The sequence below is a fragment of the Hippocampus comes genome, unplaced genomic scaffold (genome assembly GCF_001891065.2).
Source record: "Hippocampus comes isolate QL1 unplaced genomic scaffold, H_comes_QL1_v1.1 scaffold105, whole genome shotgun sequence".
Taxonomy (NCBI): Eukaryota; Metazoa; Chordata; class Actinopteri; order Syngnathiformes; family Syngnathidae; genus Hippocampus; species Hippocampus comes.
The window spans coordinates 1951432-1973982 of NW_017806235.1; the positions used below are offsets into that span (position 1 = coordinate 1951432).

The window sequence follows — 22551 nt, forward strand, 5'->3', positions numbered from 1 at the left end:
TGTGTGTGTGTGTGTGTGTGTGTGTGTGTGTGTGTGTGTGTGTGTGTGTGTGTGCGTGTGCGTGCTTTGCACTTCAGGGCCACCGTAGGTTTCAACTGATTTTACTGAAGAACATTTTTTTGTAATGTATTTCTAATTTCATGCTCATAATACAACTGGAAATGATAAATTTAACAAACAAAACGAAACACGCTCCTTAACACAAGTACAACACGACACTGCAGTACCTATAGAAAGGCCTTTTTTGTTTTTTTGTTTTTGTTTTCCTATAGCACGTATATTTGAAAGAGTTCACAAGCCACACTTACGCTTTGTATTTGTTTCTACGTCAAGATACTATTCGTATCTAAGTAACCCACTACTCTAGTGTAATAATTTGATATGAGGAATATATCGAGAAGAAGGGGTAAGACTAGAAAAGTTTTTGCACTTCTTCCTACTCCCTTTGAACAGCTGCGATTCTCTCTGTATAGATGGCAACAGACATACGAGAATGAATTGAACATTCGGCCATTTAGTGGAAGAGTAGTTAATTGTTCTGCCTGCCACGTCACCATTTGTCATTGTCATAAATGGATGGACCAAAATCATTTGTGGTCATTAAATTAGAATTTGAGGATCAGTTCATAAGTGAGGTTGGGGGACGGCATAGTCATCTGATTTTGTTTTGTTTTTTTACCATGAAATAAAGCCCACACATATTCAACGACATTACAAGCAAATGAAATGAATAAAAAAGTAACTTTCTCTCTTACAAAGCATTACATCCACGCGTAAGTAAGAAAGTAATAAAGTCCGCACATTTTTCAACAAGACAGATGTGATAGGGAGATATGAAATGACAATGGCTTGATGTCTTATCGGTGCTTGCTAAGCTGGTTACCATCGCGTGACTTTTTGTGCGGCACCTTGTGTGGTAACCACGAGCAACGGATGTGAACCACGCCCACATTCGCTACGATTGGTTGACTTCTGGCAAGCCCTCGCAGCTGATTGGCTGATCCGGTTTGTTGTGGGCGCTCCACTCACCGTGGCGTTTTCTCACTTTTGCTGCCTCTCTTTCACTTGCGGGAATGAAGCCACGGGCGGTTGGTTGCTTTTTGGCAGATTGCTTTCATTTGTGAATATGTGTGAGAGTGTGTGAGGGCATTTGTGCTTGTATGTGCGTGAGTGTGTGTGTGTGTGTTATGTTCCCAGCATGAGTCTGAAGAACAGGAAGTTCTCACTGGACAGCTCTGTGTAAGTACAAGGAAGTTATATTCTTTTTTTTTTTGGCGGTGCCATTGCGCGGTGATCCACCGAGTGCGATACGGAAAGAATTACTGCCACATGTACAGTTCTCGACAGTTCAGTTGTATTTTACTTTGTAGCTTAATACATTTGCGTTTATGTTTCATGTTCGATTTGTACTTTGGTACAGTGTTTGTTGAATATGCGTGCAATACAATTTAAGTGAATCGTGATTTCGGGTTTTTTTCCCCTATACTGTATTTAAGAGCAGGAGTATGTTCAAACCATGCAGAATGTGGCAGTGGGTTACAGTGGTATTGACGATAATCTTTCAGAATAAAATTTAGTCTTTCTTGGGTTTTTGTGGATGAACACTTGGGCCTTACTACTCTTTGATAAATTTCTTCACGATGGAGCTACTTCAGTTTTCGGAGCGGTACTTGGCCTTGAAAGTTTGGGGACGGCTGCTCTAGCTGAACACGAGGAGCGCACGGCGCTGTCTTGCCGAAAGTGAAACTGAAATATCAGAGAAACACAGATTCCACAATGTGACTGTCACATTCTAGATCAGGGATGGGCAACTTCAACGAAGGGGGGTGCGGGTGGAGGAGGGGGGGGGGGCACCATTTTTCATCAGTGCTAACTGTGCACTTCCTAACCCTTTCATGCACCCTGTAACCTGATAACATGATAAGCTGTCCACTGTAGTCACCGCTATACCTGAAAGGGTTTAAATAAGGACTCAACATGCCAGTTTTTGTTTTTAATTAAACCAACAACATACAGAACAGGCATCTTAATATGTTTTAATGCTCAAATGCGTATACAGTATAAAATACAACCTTCCTCAACTGCTTGAATGCTCTTTTATTTAAATTAGTCGATCGTGTGCGAGCACATATGTAATCTAAGGTAGGAACCAGGCTGAGGTAGCAAATGAGCTGTCACGCATCTACTAACGAAACCCCCATTTTGTCTTCAGGCTGCCATAAAGCACGCACAACTGCGACTTCCTACAAACCCTCTGTCCCTTTTGGACAGATCACGACATAACAGCATTCCCTTCCTTCTCTGTGGTCAGCTCACAGGATGCGACAGGAAGCATCAGCAACCGCAGAGGCTCCACTCACAGGCTCCTGAAGAAGTACAGAACGAGCCAGGAGGATAGCGAACTGGAGATCCCGGAACTAAATCAAAATTCCAACGGCAACTTCGGCGGCAGGTAGGCCCCCGCCAGCATTGGCATCGAAGCAGGATATCGCTCGTGCGCCAATTGTTTCTCTCCTGATCTGCGTCCTGACATCTTTCGCGCCTTCAGGGAGAAGACTTCCGTGGAGGAGATAATTGAGCGGCAAGATGGGCTCATCAGCAACAATGTACGCCAATATGAGTGGACATAAAACGGTGCCGAATTTTGTGGCCAGCGAGTGTATACTGATGCAAATGTGTGTTTTTATTTTTTTGTATCATTTTAGAGTTTCCACAAACACAATCGAAATTTCCACAGACTCTTTAAGGAAATCCCAGAAGGAGAGAACCTGACACATAGTGAGTAGACTTGTTTTTTTTTTTTTTGTTGTTGTTTATTTTTACAGTGATTTTCAAAACGGAATTAATCCTTACTACTAGTGCCACACGGGCTATCGCTACACTGTGTCAAAAAGAAAAGACAAATCAGAATTTCAAAGCGCGTTTATGTGTGTGCGTGTGTATGTTTCCGCAGCTTTCACCTGCGCTCTGCAAAAGGAAGTGCTCTATCATGGAAAACTTTATATTTCGGAAAATAACGTGTGCTTCTTCTCGTCCGTGCTGCTCAAAGAGACCAAGGTAAGCGCTGTAGTCGAGGCGTTTTGGAAATCTGTTGATCCTGGTCATCCAGTACCGCCCCTAAGCAGGGCTCGCCCGTGTTGCAGGTGGTGATCCCCACATCCAACATCCAGGAGGTGAAGAAACAAAATGCAGCTTTGTCCATGCTGTCGATACAAACTGCCGATGACGAGAAGGTCAGATGATGCTTTTCCTCCCCGTTTTGGGAGCTAAACACTGTAACTGCTACCGTAAATATACAGTACTGATGTAATGAACTAGAATGTAAAAGAACTGTAGGCATATTTTCTCCTTCACTGCACATTGTACTGCCGATTCTGGTATGTGCGCCATCATGGCCACCCGGGGATAGTATCAGACAGGCCATATGGATATACTGTCCTGTAAGACTGAGCTTCTCTCTCAGGTTTTCGGTACGGCAGAATTATTCATCGTTTTTCCAAACTATATGTCTGTGGCTATTATCTTTTTATCTGTCTGCATGTGTTGCTGCAGCGTTTGTGTTCAGCTATTCGTTGCTGAAAGGGCACACAGCCAAACTAATGCCAATTGTTCACCTGTTGTACATTAACAGTAAGGTCACGGAGGCTACGTTGGTGTTTAAAATACAAAACGTGATTAGTGCAGTGCTAATAATTGATTAACGATAGGAAGAATGTATTTATTTCACCCCCTCCTCACAGTATAGTAAGTGGTATAGTAAGGTGTTTTTAGCCCGGAAAAAACGACCATGTATAGAAAGGCGTTTTTAGCCCGAAAAAAACGACCATGTATAGTAAGGCGTTTTTAGCCGGAAAAAACGACCATGTATAGTAAGGCGTTTTTAGCCGGAAAAAACGACCATGTATAGTAAGGCGTTTTTAGCCGGAAAAAACGACCATGTATAGTAAGGCGTTTTTAGCCGGAAAAAACGACCATGTATAGTAAGGCGTTTTTAGCCGGAAAAAACGACCATGTATAGTAAGGCGTTTTTAGCCGGAAAAAACGACCATGTATAGTAAGGCGTTTTTAGCCGGAAAAAACGACCATGTATAGTAAGGCGTTTTTAGCCGGAAAAAACGACCATGTATAGTAAGGCGTTTTTAGCCGGAAAAAACGACCATGTATAGTAAGGCGTTTTTAGCCGGAAAAAACGACCATGTATAGTAAGGCGTTTTTAGCCGGAAAAAACGACCATGTATAGTAAGGCGTTTTTAGCCGGAAAAAACGACCATGTATAGTAAGGCGTTTTTAGCCGGAAAAAACGACCATGTATAGTAAGGCGTTTTTAGCCGGAAAAAACGACCATGTATAGTAAGGCGTTTTTAGCCGGAAAAAACGACCATGTATAGTAAGGCGTTTTTAGCCGGAAAAAACGACCATGTATAGTAAGGCGTTTTTAGCCGGAAAAAACGACCATGTATAGTAAGGCGTTTTTAGCCGGAAAAAACGACCATGTATAGTAAGGCGTTTTTAGCCGGAAAAAACGACCATGTATAGTAAGGCGTTTTTAGCCGGAAAAAACGACCATGTATAGTAAGGCGTTTTTAGCCGGAAAAAACGACCATGTATAGTAAGGCGTTTTTAGCCGGAAAAAACGACCATGTATAGTAAGGCGTTTTTAGCCGGAAAAAACGACCATGTATAGTAAGGCGTTTTTAGCCGGAAAAAACGACCATGTATAGTAAGGCGTTTTTAGCCGGAAAAAACGACCATGTATAGTAAGGCGTTTTTAGCCGGAAAAAACGACCATGTATAGTAAGGCGTTTTTAGCCGGAAAAAACGACCATGTATAGTAAGGCGTTTTTAGCCGGAAAAAACGACCATGTATAGTAAGGCGTTTTTAGCCGGAAAAAACGACCATGTATAGTAAGGCGTTTTTAGCCGGAAAAAACGACCATGTATAGTAAGGCGTTTTTAGCCGGAAAAAACGACCATGTATAGTAAGGCGTTTTTAGCCGGAAAAAACGACCATGTATAGTAAGGCGTTTTTAGCCGGAAAAAACGACCATGTATAGTAAGGCGTTTTTAGCCGGAAAAAACGACCATGTATAGTAAGGCGTTTTTAGCCGGAAAAAACGACCATGTATAGTAAGGCGTTTTTAGCCGGAAAAAACGACCATGTATAGTAAGGCGTTTTTAGCCGGAAAAAACGACCATGTATAGTAAGGCGTTTTTAGCCGGAAAAAACGACCATGTATAGTAAGGCGTTTTTAGCCGGAAAAAACGACCATGTATAGTAAGGCGTTTTTAGCCGGAAAAAACGACCATGTATAGTAAGGCGTTTTTAGCCGGAAAAAACGACCATGTATAGTAAGGCGTTTTTAGCCGGAAAAAACGACCATGTATAGTAAGGCGTTTTTAGCCGGAAAAAACGACCATGTATAGTAAGGCGTTTTTAGCCGGAAAAAACGACCATGTATAGTAAGGCGTTTTTAGCCGGAAAAAACGACCATGTATAGTAAGGCGTTTTTAGCCGGAAAAAACGACCATGTATAGTAAGGCGTTTTTAGCCGGAAAAAACGACCATGTATAGTAAGGCGTTTTTAGCCGGAAAAAACGACCATGTATAGTAAGGCGTTTTTAGCCGGAAAAAACGACCATGTATAGTAAGGCGTTTTTAGCCGGAAAAAACGACCATGTATAGTAAGGCGTTTTTAGCCGGAAAAAACGACCATGTATAGTAAGGCGTTTTTAGCCGGAAAAAACGACCATGTATAGTAAGGCGTTTTTAGCCGGAAAAAACGACCATGTATAGTAAGGCGTTTTTAGCCGGAAAAAACGACCATGTATAGTAAGGCGTTTTTAGCCGGAAAAAACGACCATGTATAGTAAGGCGTTTTTAGCCGGAAAAAACGACCATGTATAGTAAGGCGTTTTTAGCCGGAAAAAACGACCATGTATAGTAAGGCGTTTTTAGCCGGAAAAAACGACCATGTATAGTAAGGCGTTTTTAGCCGGAAAAAACGACCATGTATAGTAAGGCGTTTTTAGCCGGAAAAAACGACCATGTATAGTAAGGCGTTTTTAGCCGGAAAAAACGACCATGTATAGTAAGGCGTTTTTAGCCGGAAAAAACGACCATGTATAGTAAGGCGTTTTTAGCCGGAAAAAACGACCATGTATAGTAAGGCGTTTTTAGCCGGAAAAAACGACCATGTATAGTAAGGCGTTTTTAGCCGGAAAAAACGACCATGTATAGTAAGGCGTTTTTAGCCGGAAAAAACGACCATGTATAGTAAGGCGTTTTTAGCCGGAAAAAACGACCATGTATAGTAAGGCGTTTTTAGCCGGAAAAAACGACCATGTATAGTAAGGCGTTTTTAGCCGGAAAAAACGACCATGTATAGTAAGGCGTTTTTAGCCGGAAAAAACGACCATGTATAGTAAGGCGTTTTTAGCCGGAAAAAACGACCATGTATAGTAAGGCGTTTTTAGCCGGAAAAAACGACCATGTATAGTAAGGCGTTTTTAGCCGGAAAAAACGACCATGTATAGTAAGGCGTTTTTAGCCGGAAAAAACGACCATGTATAGTAAGGCGTTTTTAGCCGGAAAAAACGACCATGTATAGTAAGGCGTTTTTAGCCGGAAAAAACGACCATGTATAGTAAGGCGTTTTTAGCCGGAAAAAACGACCATGTATAGTAAGGCGTTTTTAGCCGGAAAAAACGACCATGTATAGTAAGGCGTTTTTAGCCGGAAAAAACGACCATGTATAGTAAGGCGTTTTTAGCCGGAAAAAACGACCATGTATAGTAAGGCGTTTTTAGCCGGAAAAAACGACCATGTATAGTAAGGCGTTTTTAGCCGGAAAAAACGACCATGTATAGTAAGGCGTTTTTAGCCGGAAAAAACGACCATGTATAGTAAGGCGTTTTTAGCCGGAAAAAACGACCATGTATAGTAAGGCGTTTTTAGCCGGAAAAAACGACCATGTATAGTAAGGCGTTTTTAGCCGGAAAAAACGACCATGTATAGTAAGGCGTTTTTAGCCGGAAAAAACGACCATGTATAGTAAGGCGTTTTTAGCCGGAAAAAACGACCATGTATAGTAAGGCGTTTTTAGCCGGAAAAAACGACCATGTATAGTAAGGCGTTTTTAGCCGGAAAAAACGACCATGTATAGTAAGGCGTTTTTAGCCGGAAAAAACGACCATGTATAGTAAGGCGTTTTTAGCCGGAAAAAACGACCATGTATAGTAAGGCGTTTTTAGCCGGAAAAAACGACCATGTATAGTAAGGCGTTTTTAGCCGGAAAAAACGACCATGTATAGTAAGGCGTTTTTAGCCGGAAAAAACGACCATGTATAGTAAGGCGTTTTTAGCCGGAAAAAACGACCATGTATAGTAAGGCGTTTTTAGCCGGAAAAAACGACCATGTATAGTAAGGCGTTTTTAGCCGGAAAAAACGACCATGTATAGTAAGGCGTTTTTAGCCGGAAAAAACGACCATGTATAGTAAGGCGTTTTTAGCCGGAAAAAACGACCATGTATAGTAAGGCGTTTTTAGCCGGAAAAAACGACCATGTATAGTAAGGCGTTTTTAGCCGGAAAAAACGACCATGTATAGTAAGGCGTTTTTAGCCGGAAAAAACGACCATGTATAGTAAGGCGTTTTTAGCCGGAAAAAACGACCATGTATAGTAAGGCGTTTTTAGCCGGAAAAAACGACCATGTATAGTAAGGCGTTTTTAGCCGGAAAAAACGACCATGTATAGTAAGGCGTTTTTAGCCGGAAAAAACGACCATGTATAGTAAGGCGTTTTTAGCCGGAAAAAACGACCATGTATAGTAAGGCGTTTTTAGCCGGAAAAAACGACCATGTATAGTAAGGCGTTTTTAGCCGGAAAAAACGACCATGTATAGTAAGGCGTTTTTAGCCGGAAAAAACGACCATGTATAGTAAGGCGTTTTTAGCCGGAAAAAACGACCATGTATAGTAAGGCGTTTTTAGCCGGAAAAAACGACCATGTATAGTAAGGCGTTTTTAGCCGGAAAAAACGACCATGTATAGTAAGGCGTTTTTAGCCGGAAAAAACGACCATGTATAGTAAGGCGTTTTTAGCCGGAAAAAACGACCATGTATAGTAAGGCGTTTTTAGCCGGAAAAAACGACCATGTATAGTAAGGCGTTTTTAGCCGGAAAAAACGACCATGTATAGTAAGGCGTTTTTAGCCGAAAAAAACGACATAGTATAGTAATTTTTCTGGAAAATGTGTATCAGGAAGTGTCCTTATTAACACTAAAGAAAAAAAAAGAGAAATATAAATCTGCCGAATAGCTTTATTGACATAGTTTATACACACTCGTACAATGAGAGCGCCACTGCCACCCACTGCAGTGGATGTGCAATTACAATTCATTCACTTTGACAAGGGTTGTATGAGTGGCAGTAAAAAAAGGTGCAGCTATTTTGTCGACTTCATCGTAAATTTGAAACGGCTCCTCATAAAAAGTGAACACTTTAAAGCGCTTGACGCCAACGCGTCTTGAAGGAAGTCATTTCGTGAAGGAAGCAATTCAGTGGGGAACATGGGCTCGAACTTGATGCCGTGATGCCGCTGGAATGAAGTTAAATTGGTTTTTTTCATTGCTGATCAGTCATCTCATGCTTTCTGTTTGTCCCCGCAGTACTTTTTTGTTTCCTTGAGAAACCGAGAGATGTGCTACAATCTCCTCCAAAGTGTCTGTTCGCAGGCACAGGTGAGCGTGCCAAGCGCCAAACGCTGTGCGTGCGTGGCGTCGCACCGCAAATGAAGGACTTTTTTGTGGGTGTGGGTGGGACTGTGGGCGTGTGTGTGTGTGTGTGTGTGGGTGTGTAATTTATTTTATTTAATTGTTTTCTTTTTGTTTTGTTTTTTTTTTTTCTTCTTTTCGGTAACAACACAGGGAGACAGCCCTCATGGATCCTCTGCTGAGAATGAAGCTGATTCCAATTTGGTGGGTGAAGGAATAATAAAAAATAATTACAAAATAATAATTATAACAATAATTATTGTTATTATTATTGGGTGGCACCGTGTTCGACTGGTTATCACCTCGGCTTCACAGTGCAGAGGGGCAGGGTTCGATTTTGGCTCTGGCCTTCCTGTGAGGAGTTGACATGTTTTTCCTCGTACCTGTGTGGGTTTTCTCCGGGTAATTCGGTTTCCTCCCACATTCCAAAAACATGCGTGGCAGGTTAATGGAACATTCTAAATTGTCCCCAGGTGTGGGTGTGAGCGCGATTGGTTGTTCGTCTATGTGTGCCCTGCGATTGGCCTGCAACCAGTTCAGGGTGTCCCCCGCCTACTGTCCGAAGACAGCTGGGATAGGCTCCAGCACGCCTGTGACCCTTGTGAGGAAAAAGCGGATTAGAAAATGGATGGATGGATGAATGGCTGGATGGTTAATAATAATAAGAAGAAGAAGAATAAACTTTCCGTAAGGTCAAGCACACTCCATTCAGCAGCGCTGATTTGTTCAGACAATTCCCCAACGAAAATAACGACTCACATAATAATGCTGTATGTCTGACTTTAGTGGCTCTTCTGTCATCAACGCGCTACCTTACTGCTTGTCCGCATGTCCAAACGGCAGGTCTCCAGTCATTCCAGCATTGATGACACCGTGGATCACCATATGAGCGGGCAGAATGGTAATTATCTGGATGACAACATCCCTCAATCGGCCAGTAAACGTAAGACAGAAAATGTTCCTTATGTCCATGACTGATACTGTCAATCCAATATACTCTCTTTTTGTTGGCGCAGTATATCGTGCATTGAACATTTATTAACATGCTGTATAAAACGAACAAATCTTTTCAGATTTGAATGAAAATATTTTCATATTTTCCCCCTGAGACATGCTGGCAACAACTTATTTTAAAGCCTGTTTTCGAATCATAACGCCGCTCCCATTTATCCTGAGCATTCTTTTTTTTTTTTTTTGTACTTTGGCAGGTTCCACCCAAAGAATGTCTACAACAGAGGAGGCGGACGGCACGTGTAAGGCCTTTTATGTTCTGTTCATGATGCCACTCGGCAAGAAGGGAACATTGATGCAGTGCAAATTTATTTGTCTCAGTTTCGTCATGGCTTTGGAAGATCATGGAGGACGTCACAGTGTTTTTCTTCCTCCGACCAAGAGTGAATTTCAGCATTGTCTTATTCGCCTACTTAATGTTGTAAGTTGACTAATGTTGGGCCTACAACCGCCGTCCCATTCATAACACACATTTCTGGATTCGTGATCCAAGGATGTCCAGTTTTGTGCCTTTCAGTGACTCCACTAGTTTCTCTGCTGCAACGCTCAGTGACCACTGAATGCCAAATTAATGGACATTTTGAGAGAGCATACATTTCCCCTGGCAGGATCCACACCAAAAAAACAAACAAAAAAACAAATACAGTAACCAGTTTATTGTATTGTGTTGGTGTAACTATTTCCTGCTTCGTGGCTATTTTTTTATGTGAAGCGTGTTGGTTGGCCGTAATTATCTTGTCAGTGCTCACGAAGGTGCATGCCCAATTTGGCTTCTATGCACCCAGTACAATAGTAAGGCATGTTGTGCTGTGTGTGTGTGTGTGTGTGTGTGTGTGTGTGTGTGTGTGTGTGTGTGTGTGTGTGTGTGTGTCTGTACACAACATGCGTGAAGGTTGGTGCTGCTCCTGTTGGTGTCCGGCTACATTGGGCTCAGGATGATAGCACTGGAGAGGCAGCTAAGTTCTTTGTCTGAGCTGTCTTTGCTCTTCGGAGAGTGAGTGCACACGCGCGCTCACACACACACACACACACACACACACACACACACACACACACATGCACACACACACATTTGGGCAAGCTTGTGCTGGTAATGCCTCAAACCGGTTTAAAACCATTACTGGCTTGATCAGATTTTTCAAAAAATTATTTCAAGAAAAACAAACAAAACAAAAACGATGGGCATGGCTTTTTGCTTGTCTACCCGTATGCCGCTGAAGGCTGAAAAAAAGGCAAGTGATTACATTCCGCTACGGTCACACCCAGGTGTGTTTGCAAAGTCAAAGTGGCTACTGCCCAAATATGCTGCTTTGAAAATATTGATAGAATAACACTCACTGTCTGCGATCGCGAAACGGGTCATTTAATAGAAATGGCGAGGAAAGAATAAATTAGCAAATACATTTTGTGATTGAATTTATGTTATGTTATCATCTGGACTCTGGAGTAGTTCGGAATCAATATATACCTCATGAAATGAAAAACACAGCAAAAAAATGTAAGCTAAAAACGATATCATTCAACAGAGATGCGGAATTTACATGTATTCGTGCGTGGCGGTCACTCAAGACAGGTTCCGCAAGTCAAGCAAGGCGTGCTCTGACCAACCAATCAGAGGATGGAAAAATGGCCAAGTCATTGTGGGCCCAGGAAGTTGGCTGAAATGCGACGAGACAAAAAAAGAATAATAACTCTTAACCACATAAACGTTCTGGAAGCAGTGCAGGCAAGACAAAATCAAAAGAAGAGACGACTGGGAATAAATTCATACAATTTCCATGGGACAAAGATTAGAATTCAGTTTGTAAATGGAGGTCAGTGCTTCTGAGTGTTTGGGCCAGCACAAAAGTCCTGACTGGTCCTGATGGGTTCAACACGGCATGTAATCAATGAAATATTGAACATATTTTTTAATAGCTACAATTTTTCATATACAGTAATGACATTGTGCCAGCCAGTACTGATTATACTGCTCAATTATCCTCGTTCTGCATCAAAAATTCTCCTTGACCTTTGTCTTGATTTTTTTTTTTTTTTTTTTTTTTTTAGCCAACAAGAAACATAGCCAGGAGCAACGACCATCAGCAATTCTCCCAAGATTCACTGTGTAATTTAAATAGAGAGTTTATTCGCCTTTAATGAGAGAAGAGACATGTGGCGGTTGACGTCGGCCCATAAAATGGATGAGCGAAATCAGGGACACAAAGACTGCATTTCGCGGGCCCTTGTTTACTTCAACCAACCAAAAGTAAACAGTCGAAAAGAAAATTTGAATGTTAAAATTCTGTACATTTCACGTGAGATTTTAATAGTGGAATTGAGCACTTTTTTTTTGGTTTTACTTGTACAATACACATGTTAGCCAGTAGAGGGCAGTGTTTTCATCTAAACAGGAGCATCACCGGGTAAAGCCACTTAATTTCCCTTCAGTTTTCAATTCCAAGTCAAACATTTTGTCATCCCTGTCTGTTGCCAAAATTTGTAAATAAATAACTTTGTTACAATCCGTCTGATTTGGAGTGTCTGGCTTATTTCAAAACAGATCACATAAGACAGGAGGAAATCTTTTCAAGCCCTGATTTGGTTTTTTTCTCCTACAGTGACAGCGAGCAATGAACTTATTTGTATATCTCAATTTAATGGCCATTCTCGAAACAGAATTTTACTTGAGTGTCTACATTCATTCATATGAATCAAATAAAACTTGGAGTGGACGATGCCATTTCAATATCATCCTGTTGTATTCCATTTGCTCAGGTTCAAATGCGCCTTACGATCTGGGCCTGGTCATTTTGCAATGCGCAACTGACACGACCATGTGATCCAAGCCACTCTGATCCTTCTTGTACATAAGTGATCTTTTATTTTGTTATCCATAAAAAGGTCAAGATTCAGTCCCATGTATTAATTCCATTACATCAGAGTCTCAGTTCAAAAAGCAACATAAAATTACAAATCATAATACAAAGAAGAGAATAGGTTAAGTACAGTAACCTTACAGTATAAACAGTCCACTAGTATTGTTCAAGTAGTCTACCCCACCCACCCACCAACCAAATGACCCCCAGGACAAAACTTGAGCATACATGACTTGGAATCAGCAATTTTTAAAAAATGCAAAGAAATGTCCTGTTTTTTGTTGTTTTGTTTTGTTTTTTTCTTTTCTTTTAAAGCGCTTCCAAGATCCAATGCCACTGGTTTATAGCGTTGCCCTCATATAACGACAGAATACATTGTAGAGAGAACATCCCACCCCATCAATTGCTCTGCAAAACACAATAGACATGCACACAGTTTTTAGCGTTCAATTCCGCCCACCCCGTCTCCAATAAATGTTCAGGGCCCTGGAAACAAAATACATCAACCATAGTGGCGCATCCAAAAAAAAAACAAGTTACATTTGCACCCAAAAACCCATGCGAGATGGATCCCTGAAGACACGATTTGTCTGGCGGGGTTGGGTTGGGAGGGGCTCTTAATTTCTGATGCTGAGAAAAACCTTGACGAAAAGTCTTTGAACACATGTGGCAGATCCCTGGTTTAAGGTGGTAACAGATCTCCTTGATTTCAATCGCAAGCACAAAAAGCGAGAGAGAGAGAGAGAGAGACAGGACGACGATGGATGAGGTTCCCTGTTTGAAAGTATGAGCCAATCCGAAGAGCGCGGTCACAAATTAAAAAAAACCTCAAAACAATTTAAAAATAAAAACGGCGCTCCGTCTCAGGTGAGTTCATTCAAGTGTACTAACTGGTCCTACAGGTTCTCTCAAACGGGAAGCCAGTCACCTGGCCAATCCGAGACAACGATAACACACAAACTTTACATCTTTATACCCTTGTTACAATAGTGCTAAACTTAAGACCTGCTTTTTTTTCCCCCATGCTTAATCTGATACATAGAACCAACGTGTACATATACTGTCGCACACTATATAAGTGTCAATGTGCGTGTGTGTGTGTGTGGCGGAACCTGCACCACACAAAGTGAGAAGGTAACGCATGACTTGGGTCAGACAGGAAGTAGTGGGCCCCACAAGTTGGCAGGCTAAAGGGCATGTGGGGAGGAAAAAAGAAAAAAAAAATCACACTGGGAGACCCAGACACCAACACAGTGGAACCTCCAAAGTCCAAATCACATCACATGAAAATCTCAGAGCGCAAAGAGGGAGAAATGTGGGACCAAAAAAAAAAAAATCTGACAGAACATGTGCCTGCTCAGTCTAATAGAAGCAACAAATATCAACCACAGGCACAAAAATAATTTTCCCAAAACAGCACGTCATGGAGAATGATGAACGTGGAAATGACAAGAGAATTCTGCCAACTGTTCCCTCTGTGCTCACGTCTGTTAGGGGGAGTAGTTTTACTTTATTATAGTTTCATTTTATGGTGGTTAACTTCTTTTCAAACTTGAGATTGTTAGGAATGTACAGTTTATGGTGGCGATAGTTTGAGCCCAGAACTACAGTGGATATAAAAAGTCTACACACCCCTGTTCAAATGCCACATTTTGTAATATGGAGGGGAAAAGAAATGCACAGTAAACAATTTCAAAACGTTTTCAACCATTGTATACACCAGAAACCTGTGCTGCCCCAATTAAGCCTCTCTGGCATTTTATTTGATATCATAAAATATATTGTGATTTTCTCAACCAATGTATCGGGCAAGCTCCCTTTTAGCCCCGGGAGGGAATTATCAAAAACAAAACAAAAAAACAAATGTCGCTGTCGCTGCATGGAACACAATATGGAGGGGAAAAGAAATGCATAGTAAACAATTTCAAAACGTTTTCAAACATTGTATACGCCAAAAACCTGTGTTGCCCCAATTAAGCCCCTCTGGCATTTTATTTGATATCATAAAATATATTGATGTGATTTTCTCAACCAATGTATCGGGCAAGCTCCCTTTTAGCCCCGGGAGGGAATTATCAAAAACAAAACAAAAAAACAAATGTCGCTGTCGCTGCATGGAACACAATGAAGACAGTCAACAAGTGGACAAAGTATGGAACAACGGTGACATTATCTTCTTTATGTGCATGCGCTTTGGGGCGGTTTTTCTGCTTACGGGTATTTTTTTGTTTTACAAATACCAGGAGGTATGAGCCAAAAATAAATAAATCAGGCTCCTGCTCGAAAGCAAAAAAAAAAAAAAGAACAAAAAAAGTCATAAAAGACCACCAATAAATACATCCAAGATCCGATTTGGGGGTAATTACATATTTAAATTTGAATGTGGGTAGCTGCGTGCTAACTCCACAGACATATAAGTGACCGGACGAGCAAGGACGCTTCCTCGGCTCCGGGAGATGTAAAGCCACTGGCGGCCATCTTCCATCGACACTCGCTAAGCCCACCGAAATTGACTGAAAAGTGTTTTCAGAAACTTTCCCAACCCACTTCAATATAGTATTTTGACACCAAGATGGCGCCGAAGCAATACTTTTCTATTAGACGGTGCTTTGGCCCTTGAATATGAACGCGCAGGGGAAAAATGGTATTCGCTATGGGAAATTCAAAGTCACGGAAGCGGTTTACGTTCAACTTTGGAGGTTCCACTGTCGTCCTGAGTTGGAACGTGCACACGGAGGGTGTGATGGTTTCTTCAGCTCTGCGCTAAATGACCAAAGTTTCACCTCTAGTGTCTCCCGTCTGCTATACACGCTCACTTTTGACAGACGTGACCTCTTCTGTTTCGAGCCAATTTTCAAATGAACGTGAGGATTGCTAAAACATCCACAAACATGGAGATTTCCTCCTCACAAACATTCCCGACCGGCTCATCTTGCTTGTGGAAAGAAAAGCAAGACGGGGGGGGACAAATCACAATCCCCGTCCGGAGGAGCAGCTAAGAGTAAAAAAGGCAAAATCTACGGCGCTGCCAGGAAACAGGAAGGAAACGGCCAGGGTTGTTTTTTCTTTTTTAAAAATACAGTGGTTGAAGTGGTGTTTGGGAGGGAGACCTTCCTCACCCCCCCCCCCCAGGCCGCGAGCGAGTTACGATCTGGCAGTCAGTTCTGTATGTCCGCTGACAGATAAACAAGAGTGGAATTCCGACCAGTGTTGTCGTCCACTAAAAAGCTGGTCAAACTGTGGAGGTATTCTTCATACATACACACGCACGCACCCAAATAAGACACACACACACACATCAAAAAAAAACAGCAATAATGATAAGTCACTAAAAAGTTTTCCCTCACTCACCACAAGCCAAGTCATAAGGAAGTCCTTCACTTCCCCCCCCTGAAAGCTGCTTCAACTCTCTCACACGCACAACCACAAACGTACACGATCAGAATATTCATCCAAGATTCGACATCCTGGTGCACAATCATTCCTTCGCTTTTAAATGACATCTGTGTGCCTTTTGGAACAAAACACATCATTGTTACTTTTTTTTTTTTCTTTTAAGAAGAAGAAAGCTTCCAATTGCATTCATTTTAAAATGCGAAGCTCCGTCGAACTCCCCCCACTTTACAAACACACTACACCACAGATAAATACACAAAATGACCTTTTTTTTTCCCCCCTTTCAAATGCTGATATCTTCGCCTGCAATCCTTTTAAAAAGTAACAAGTTGTTTAAAAGACACACAGATGATTCTTGTCCGAGCCATACGTTTCTCACGCTTTCACTCTCTCTCACTCGCACACGCAAGCACGCACAAACGCCGCCGCAGCTGCACGAGAGGCCGTTGGTTCCGTTCTCAGGCGTGCTGTGCGGCCAGGTCCTGGTTGATGAAGCGCCGTAGCCTCTCGAGGTACTGACTGTAAAGCTCAATGTCGTTGTGACCGGCGCCCTCCACCCAGAGGGGCTCCACCGCCTTTGGGCAGCGCTCGAACAGGGCCAGGCCGTGGGAGAAGTCGATGACCTCGTCCTCGGTACCGTGGATGATGAGCACCGGAGACGGGATCTTTGACACCTTTTCGATGCTGGAAGGGGGAGTTGTCATTGCAGACTTTCTTTATTTCGCCATCCGAGGGGCTAACGATTCAGATGAATAAAATGGCGACGGCTTACTTGGGGAAGGCGTCGAAGCAGTACGTTTTCTTGGTGTCGGGGAAGGCCACTCTCATGCCGGATGTGAGAGGAGAGTGAAGCACGACAGCGGCGCACTCGAAGCGTGACGCCAGGTCCACCGTTGGCACCGTGCCGATGCTTTGTCCGTACAAGATGATGTTCTCGGGACTGATGCCGTACCTGAGACGCGTCGCGGTATTTGATGAAAGCTTCTCAAGACAACGGCCGCCATTTTAGAATCATTTGCAGAGTTTACGTGCATGTCCCATGTGTGATCAACAGATAGCACTGATCATCTTATTCGGCGGTGACAAAAGGAACAACCTGTCATCCCAGACTGATGAATGCAGAGATACTGTGGTAGCTCTAAACTCGAATATTCTTGAGGTTGTCCAATTTGGAATTTAACCAAAACTATTGAGAGAAATATGGCTCTAAAGTTGCACCAAAAAAAAAAAAAGTTTGTTTGGACAGCCGTCATAAATGATGTCGTGAGACGTCAGCATACCTCAAGTGTAACTTTGGTATTAGGAGAGAATCATTAAGCTCTAACAGTGGGGGAGGGGGGGGGGACTTACCGAGAGCGCAAGGCATGCCAGGCGGCATCAATGTCAGCATAAAGGTTCTTCTCTGACGGCTTGCCAGTGCTAACGCCGTAGCCTGAGTAATCGTAAGAGAATATATTGCAGTTGATGCGCGTGCCCAAGCCAATGTAGAAGCTGCTCATCTGACCAAGATCGACCGCGTTGCCGTGCGAAAACAACACGGTGAACCTGAGGGGCAAAAGGAGAGAAATTAACAATTGCCCACAAAATAATTGGGACATGTAACTTCACAGGGTCCTATCGGCAACTACTTACCTGGCATTTGGGGCGCAGCGTATGTACATGCATCCAACCTTGTTCCCTCGGCTGGACCTGGTCAGGAACACATCGGTCACGTCCAGCTCTCTCTGAGAATACTGAAACTCCGCTCTCTCGGTGAGATGCAGCTTCCACCTGCTCTCACATCCACTCCCAACTCCAGAACTACCACCTCCTCCACCGCCGCTGACGCCACCGCCTCCTCTGTCACCGCCGCTACCAGCGCCCAAACGCGACCGTAGACCGGGAGCTCCCAGAGAAGGGAGGGTGCTCCCAGTAGTGGAACCGGATGCAGTTCCTGCTCCAGACGCAGGATCTGGGTCAGGGAGGAGGGCGTAGGTGGGCTCTGGCGGGAGGAAAGCTAATTTGGCTGCAATGCGACTGGGGCAAGGAGGGCAGCAGAAGAGGCAGCATAGCTCTCGTATGGACAGACCATTCATCTTCTGCTAGACCGGATCAAAAACAGGAGAAGCGCGTTACATTTCGATTAAGAATGCAGATGAGACGATCTCTCTTTGCATGGGTACCAACTGCAGTGAATCCGCGCCATTTTGGTTCTCTTTATCAATTCCCCGCATGTGCATTTTTTTTCTCAACTGAGACTTTGGTAGGAAGGGGAGGAGTCAAGATAAACTTGGGTTATTCATGGAAGTTGTGGAGAGTTTTGGCTCATGTTCTTCATGTTTCTTCTAAAGCTTTTTTTTTAAAAATCAAATAATCTGAAAGCCATTTATCTTTAAATGCCATTTTATTAAAATTATATTCAACTGTTGTGAAATCATTGCTAATGGTATAGTTACAGGTTTAAAAAATTAATATATAGGCAATTGGAAACATTTCTTTGAGGGTGAACATCTCTAATGGTACCCACAGTTTTGGCTTGGGCCTTATTGCGCGGATTCACTCGGAAGCACCGCATAATGTTCCGCCGTGACTTTACCTGGATTCTTAAGTCCTGGGTCTTGGAATGACTGGCACACGATGGTGCCAAGGTCTTAAGTTGTAGTCACTGAGCCAGATGCACCTTGAAATTAAACAAAAGTTTAACTATCACCACAGAGTAAGCAAATGATAGCAAATGCACAGTTTCTAAATATTACAGCAAAAACAAAAGTAAGATCAGGGACCCGTTGATAACCATACGATACACAGCACAGAACATTCAGTCGGGTCTAAAGGTCGTGATTAAATGTTTCAAACGTGATCAGAGGGCCGAGAAGTGTTTACCATTGCTGATGTCTGTGACTACTAACGGAACATCAGCTCCAGGAGACAGCCGAGACCGATATGCTGATTAATCATATGCGATCACCTCTAACGCTAGTCTACTCTGGCATAGATCTTGCTTTTCATAGCTAGCCGCACTATGCGTGATTAAGCGCATGACGTTTGGACGGGAATACCGCCGTGCGTGTTAATACCGGGACACTGTCTAAATAAGAATGACAGCTATCATTAGCAAGCCAACTAGCCAGACAGAGACAGCTAGCGTTTAAAGTGTTAGCCCGTTAGCATCGGCGCTAGCTACTTACAGATGCACGGTACGTTGGCAGAAAGGCTGCTGTGGTCCGATTTGTACGCACAAGCAGCACAACACTTCGGCAGTCCTCTTTTTGTCTTGACATGGATGGTTTTACTCAAAAATACTGACGGCTTTTTTGGTGCCTACCAGGATTAAAAATTTGGGTTTAAGAGATTTTTTTTTTCTCGAGCAGTGTACAATTAAATCCGGAAGTGACGTCTGCAATCGAACCCGTCTGGAAAATAACTTTATTTCGACGCGCCTGAGAACAATTGAACACAAACGCGTTGCGATACTGTACTGTTTTGTTGTTTCATTTATTCATATATATATATATATATATATATATATATACACAGAGAGAGAGAGAGAGAGAGAGAGAGAGAGATATGAAACGAAACGAAAGTACAGATACATATCTTTCAAAGGAAAACTGTTAAAATTGATCAGACCACACAGACAAATTCAAAATCACGTGTGCAAAATAGAGATTAGAGAGAGAGCGAGAGAGAGAGAGAGAGAGAGAGAGAGAGAGAGGGAGAGAGAGAGAGAGAGACTGGGTGGGGGGTGTCCATTGATCATTGATCCACTGCAGGACTGCGTTCGTGTACGTGTGCGTGATTGTGTGATCGTGTGTGTTCGCGGGGGTGCAAGTTATGAGCTCGTGTTGTCACTGTGCCTGCTCTGCAATGGACATTTCACCTCGCCACTGTAAATTAAAACAGCAAGATTACATTTAGGTGACATCTGCACGACCAAGCAAGTGCAGACCACTGTGGCAGCTCGGTCCCCTTTGCAGATCATTCAACACAGGCTGCAGGACTTGAGAAATATAAACGGACGACAGGAAGGGGGAAACATCCGAATTTGTTTGCAGAGTATTCTCACCGTGGTAAGATTAAAAAAAAAAAAAAACACGCACACAAACTGGGCGTTTTGGAGTCGCTAGTTTGGGTACACGGTGATGCTCCGGCGAGGCGCAGCAACAGAAGAGGGAAGAGACAGGTGAGGTGCGGCTGATGAGCCGCTGTTCTTTTTTCTCCTTTTAATAGAGGCTCCAGATAGCTTTGCCATCCGTCCAACCTTATCTCCCCAGAACTCAAGAGAAGCGAACGGAGAGAGGGCGAGTGGGCGACTGGCACCTGCTCCACCTGACCCATCTGGTGCGGTGAGTGTGCCAAGTGGCGCGAATGAGAGGCACAAATATGCTGCGTGGATGGCATGAGCAGGTACTGTACATTCTTCATGTGCGACATCACTGCTGCATTATGCCCCTGTGGGTTCGCTACCATAGAGATCCACTTGGCACCGTCTGAACTGCCCTTTGTGTCTACTGCAAGATCCTTTTTTAAAAAAAAAAATCTATTTCGATTTGCGTGATGTGCACTTCTGCAGCGTTTATTATTCTTGAACGTGTTGCATAGCTCTGTGTGAAATGTAATCGTGCATTTCCTTGCATTTAAACACTGCAGTGCAAGAATTCCAGCACAAAGCTTGAAATTCTGGTCGTTTTTAGAGCACGGGTTGCGATCCTCGAGGCTATTACTCTGAGAAGGGTTCTTAGACCATTTTCATGGTGTGTGAGTTAGTGTTTGCTGATGGCTCCCTGGTAACAATAGTAAAGGTCAGATTTGATGATAGAGGCGAGAAGACAATTGATTAGAAATGCCAGTCATGGTAAGCCTGTTATGCGTTGAAAATATAAAAATGTACATTAAAAAGTTTTGATATGAAATCTAACAATATACTAGACTTCCATGGTAATCTCGAGAAAACAAAATACTTTGTCAAAGTGGGGGGGAAATCCTTTGTCCAATGTCTTGCCATGTGAATTAGACACCCAACGCCTCCGTAGCAAGTGACATGTTGCTTTTTAGCTCTTACTGAAATGACTTAATATCGCCGTTTGACCATTTATTGTTTGTAGCGAAAGCAATTGAATTCATCCACCGCTGCGGTTTACGTTCCTCCTCTGAGTTGAAAGGTGAAAACAAAAGGTTAGAGACCAAATTAATAAGGCTAAACGAATGGGCAGCACCGCAGAGTGGCCGTAGGAGAGAGTAATTAAGTCAGATTGCAATCTGTCACAAGGGACGGGACAAGAGCGATAGAGAGAAATGATAGCGGCGGGTGAACAAGCGTTGAGGGAAAGGGGAAGCAGACAGCAGTCGGTACGGGTGTGAATGGTCTCCCTGTTTGCACTGCCGCTCACACAGACGGCCATACAACGGCCGCGTGAGCAGGTGCTCAGCCCCGGCACACTGCAGCAAGCTCGGGCAACAACAGGTGCAGGCTCAGCCTCCATTTGGAAGGCGCTGTTGCGAGCCACTCAGCCTAAAAATGCAGCAATGGCCCGACTCGTGGCCCACATAATAGTAGAACACCAAGCAACCGTTAATTTGCATGTACAATAAAGCATGCAAAGGTCAGCCCGCTGTAATTAAATATATGGAATTAAAAAGACCCCCCCCGCAAAGGCTCAAACAACTGTTAAATCAACTGTATCTTCATACCAAAATGAGGTCAAGTTATATCCACATCCAAGGAAACCATGTGACCAAATTCTACATAATCTAAATAGATGATAGAATGATTTGATGAAATTTGACAAAAATGTGAATTGAAGCAAGTGATTGGGGCATCCAGCGCATCCTTCTGCAGTAAGGTTCCAACCTTCCTGTGTTCCTTTTAGTGAGGTTGGTTGGAAGGATGATTTAAAAAAAAAAAAAAAAGGTTTAATGGATTATTATTATTATTTTTTTTTTTTTTACTGGATTGAATTTGACAAACAAGCAGTCTGAATCAGTATTGCCCAATATTAGTAGGTCGGGGACTTTGCGTATTCATTGAGTAATTGATACCTTTTCAGTTGTATACAACAAAGCCTAGACACAAAGATTGCACACAAAATAACAAACATATCTAATCGAATCGGAATAAATAGACTCATAGCCAGCCAAACAGCCCCCAAAGTGGAGGCAACTCTTCGACAAAGTGGGAACTATTTGAAGCGATAAAGCGTAGCTGTCTGCACGTAAAAGCTATCCGAGGGAGCCTTTTGGGTGTCCACGGGGACACTTAATGAGCTCTATTGATCACATAGGGCCCTATTCAATCACACATGCTAAGCCACAAACGTGGCATCTCAAGCACGCAAAAAGAGATTGGATTGCAGTATAATATAGCTGTCCGCAAACACACTAAATCAGTGGCGGATTAGCAAGGAGCGTGGTTTGTGATTTCCTCTGTGATGACGTTTCGGCGAGATGTTGAGTGGAGAGATTTGATCGTTTCTCCATTCTTGTCGTAAAGTGGATACTTTAAGCAATTGCCAACAAATTGCCTCTCTACCTTT

The 22551-nt window shown here is 42.9% G+C and overlaps 2 protein-coding genes, 1 long non-coding RNA gene and 1 pseudogene across 5 annotated transcripts in view; 3 read left to right on the plus strand and 1 right to left on the minus strand.

Moving 5' to 3' along the window:
• The window catches only part of LOC109507324 (GRAM domain-containing protein 3-like), a 17790-nt gene extending 5497 nt beyond the window's left edge, over nt 1-12293 (plus strand). Inside the window, exons 2-14 of one of the 2 annotated variants that reach the window (XM_019856656.1) lie at nt 1171-1239; nt 2312-2452; nt 2549-2606; nt 2706-2778; nt 2954-3057; nt 3144-3233; nt 8670-8741; nt 8928-8978; nt 9618-9675; nt 9983-10027; nt 10107-10206; nt 10678-10779; nt 11835-12291. In XM_019856656.1, coding sequence (XP_019712215.1) covers nt 1171-1239; nt 2312-2452; nt 2549-2606; nt 2706-2778; nt 2954-3057; nt 3144-3233; nt 8670-8741; nt 8928-8978; nt 9618-9675; nt 9983-10027; nt 10107-10206; nt 10678-10779; nt 11835-11850 — 979 coding nt within the window. In that variant the 3' untranslated portion in view covers nt 11851-12291. Of the gene's footprint in view, nt 1-1052; nt 1240-2311; nt 2453-2548; nt 2607-2705; nt 2779-2953; nt 3058-3143; nt 3234-8669; nt 8764-8927; nt 8979-9617; nt 9676-9982; nt 10028-10106; nt 10207-10677; nt 10780-11834 lie in introns of those variants that run through there. The other variant, XM_019856657.1, reaches the window with a different exon arrangement.
• LOC109507326 (uncharacterized) lies at nt 10793-11832 on the plus strand. The gene is made up of 2 exons (XR_002166446.1): nt 10793-11643; nt 11723-11832. It is a non-coding gene; the product is annotated as an uncharacterized LOC109507326 (long non-coding RNA).
• Nucleotides 12294-14733: 2440 nt separating the features above from the next.
• Nucleotides 14734-19410, minus strand: LOC109507325 (protein ABHD17A-like). Of its 2 annotated transcripts, none has more exons than XM_019856658.1 (6): nt 19207-19410; nt 18615-18698; nt 17672-18117; nt 17390-17584; nt 16812-16991; nt 14734-16723 (listed from the first exon to the last, which is right to left on the minus strand). In XM_019856658.1, the coding sequence occupies exons 3-6, from the start codon at nt 18112-18114 to the stop codon at nt 16498-16500; spliced, it is 1044 nt and encodes a 347-aa protein (XP_019712217.1). In that variant the 5' UTR covers nt 18115-18117; nt 18615-18698; nt 19207-19410; the 3' UTR covers nt 14734-16497. The 2 variants fall into 2 exon arrangements, with proteins under 2 accessions (XP_019712217.1, XP_019712218.1); XM_019856659.1 differs by having other exon boundaries at nt 17672-18120.
• A 343-nt stretch (nt 19411-19753) lies between these two features.
• The window catches only part of LOC109507370 (semaphorin-6B-like), a 32876-nt pseudogene continuing 30078 nt past the window's right edge, over nt 19754-22551 (plus strand).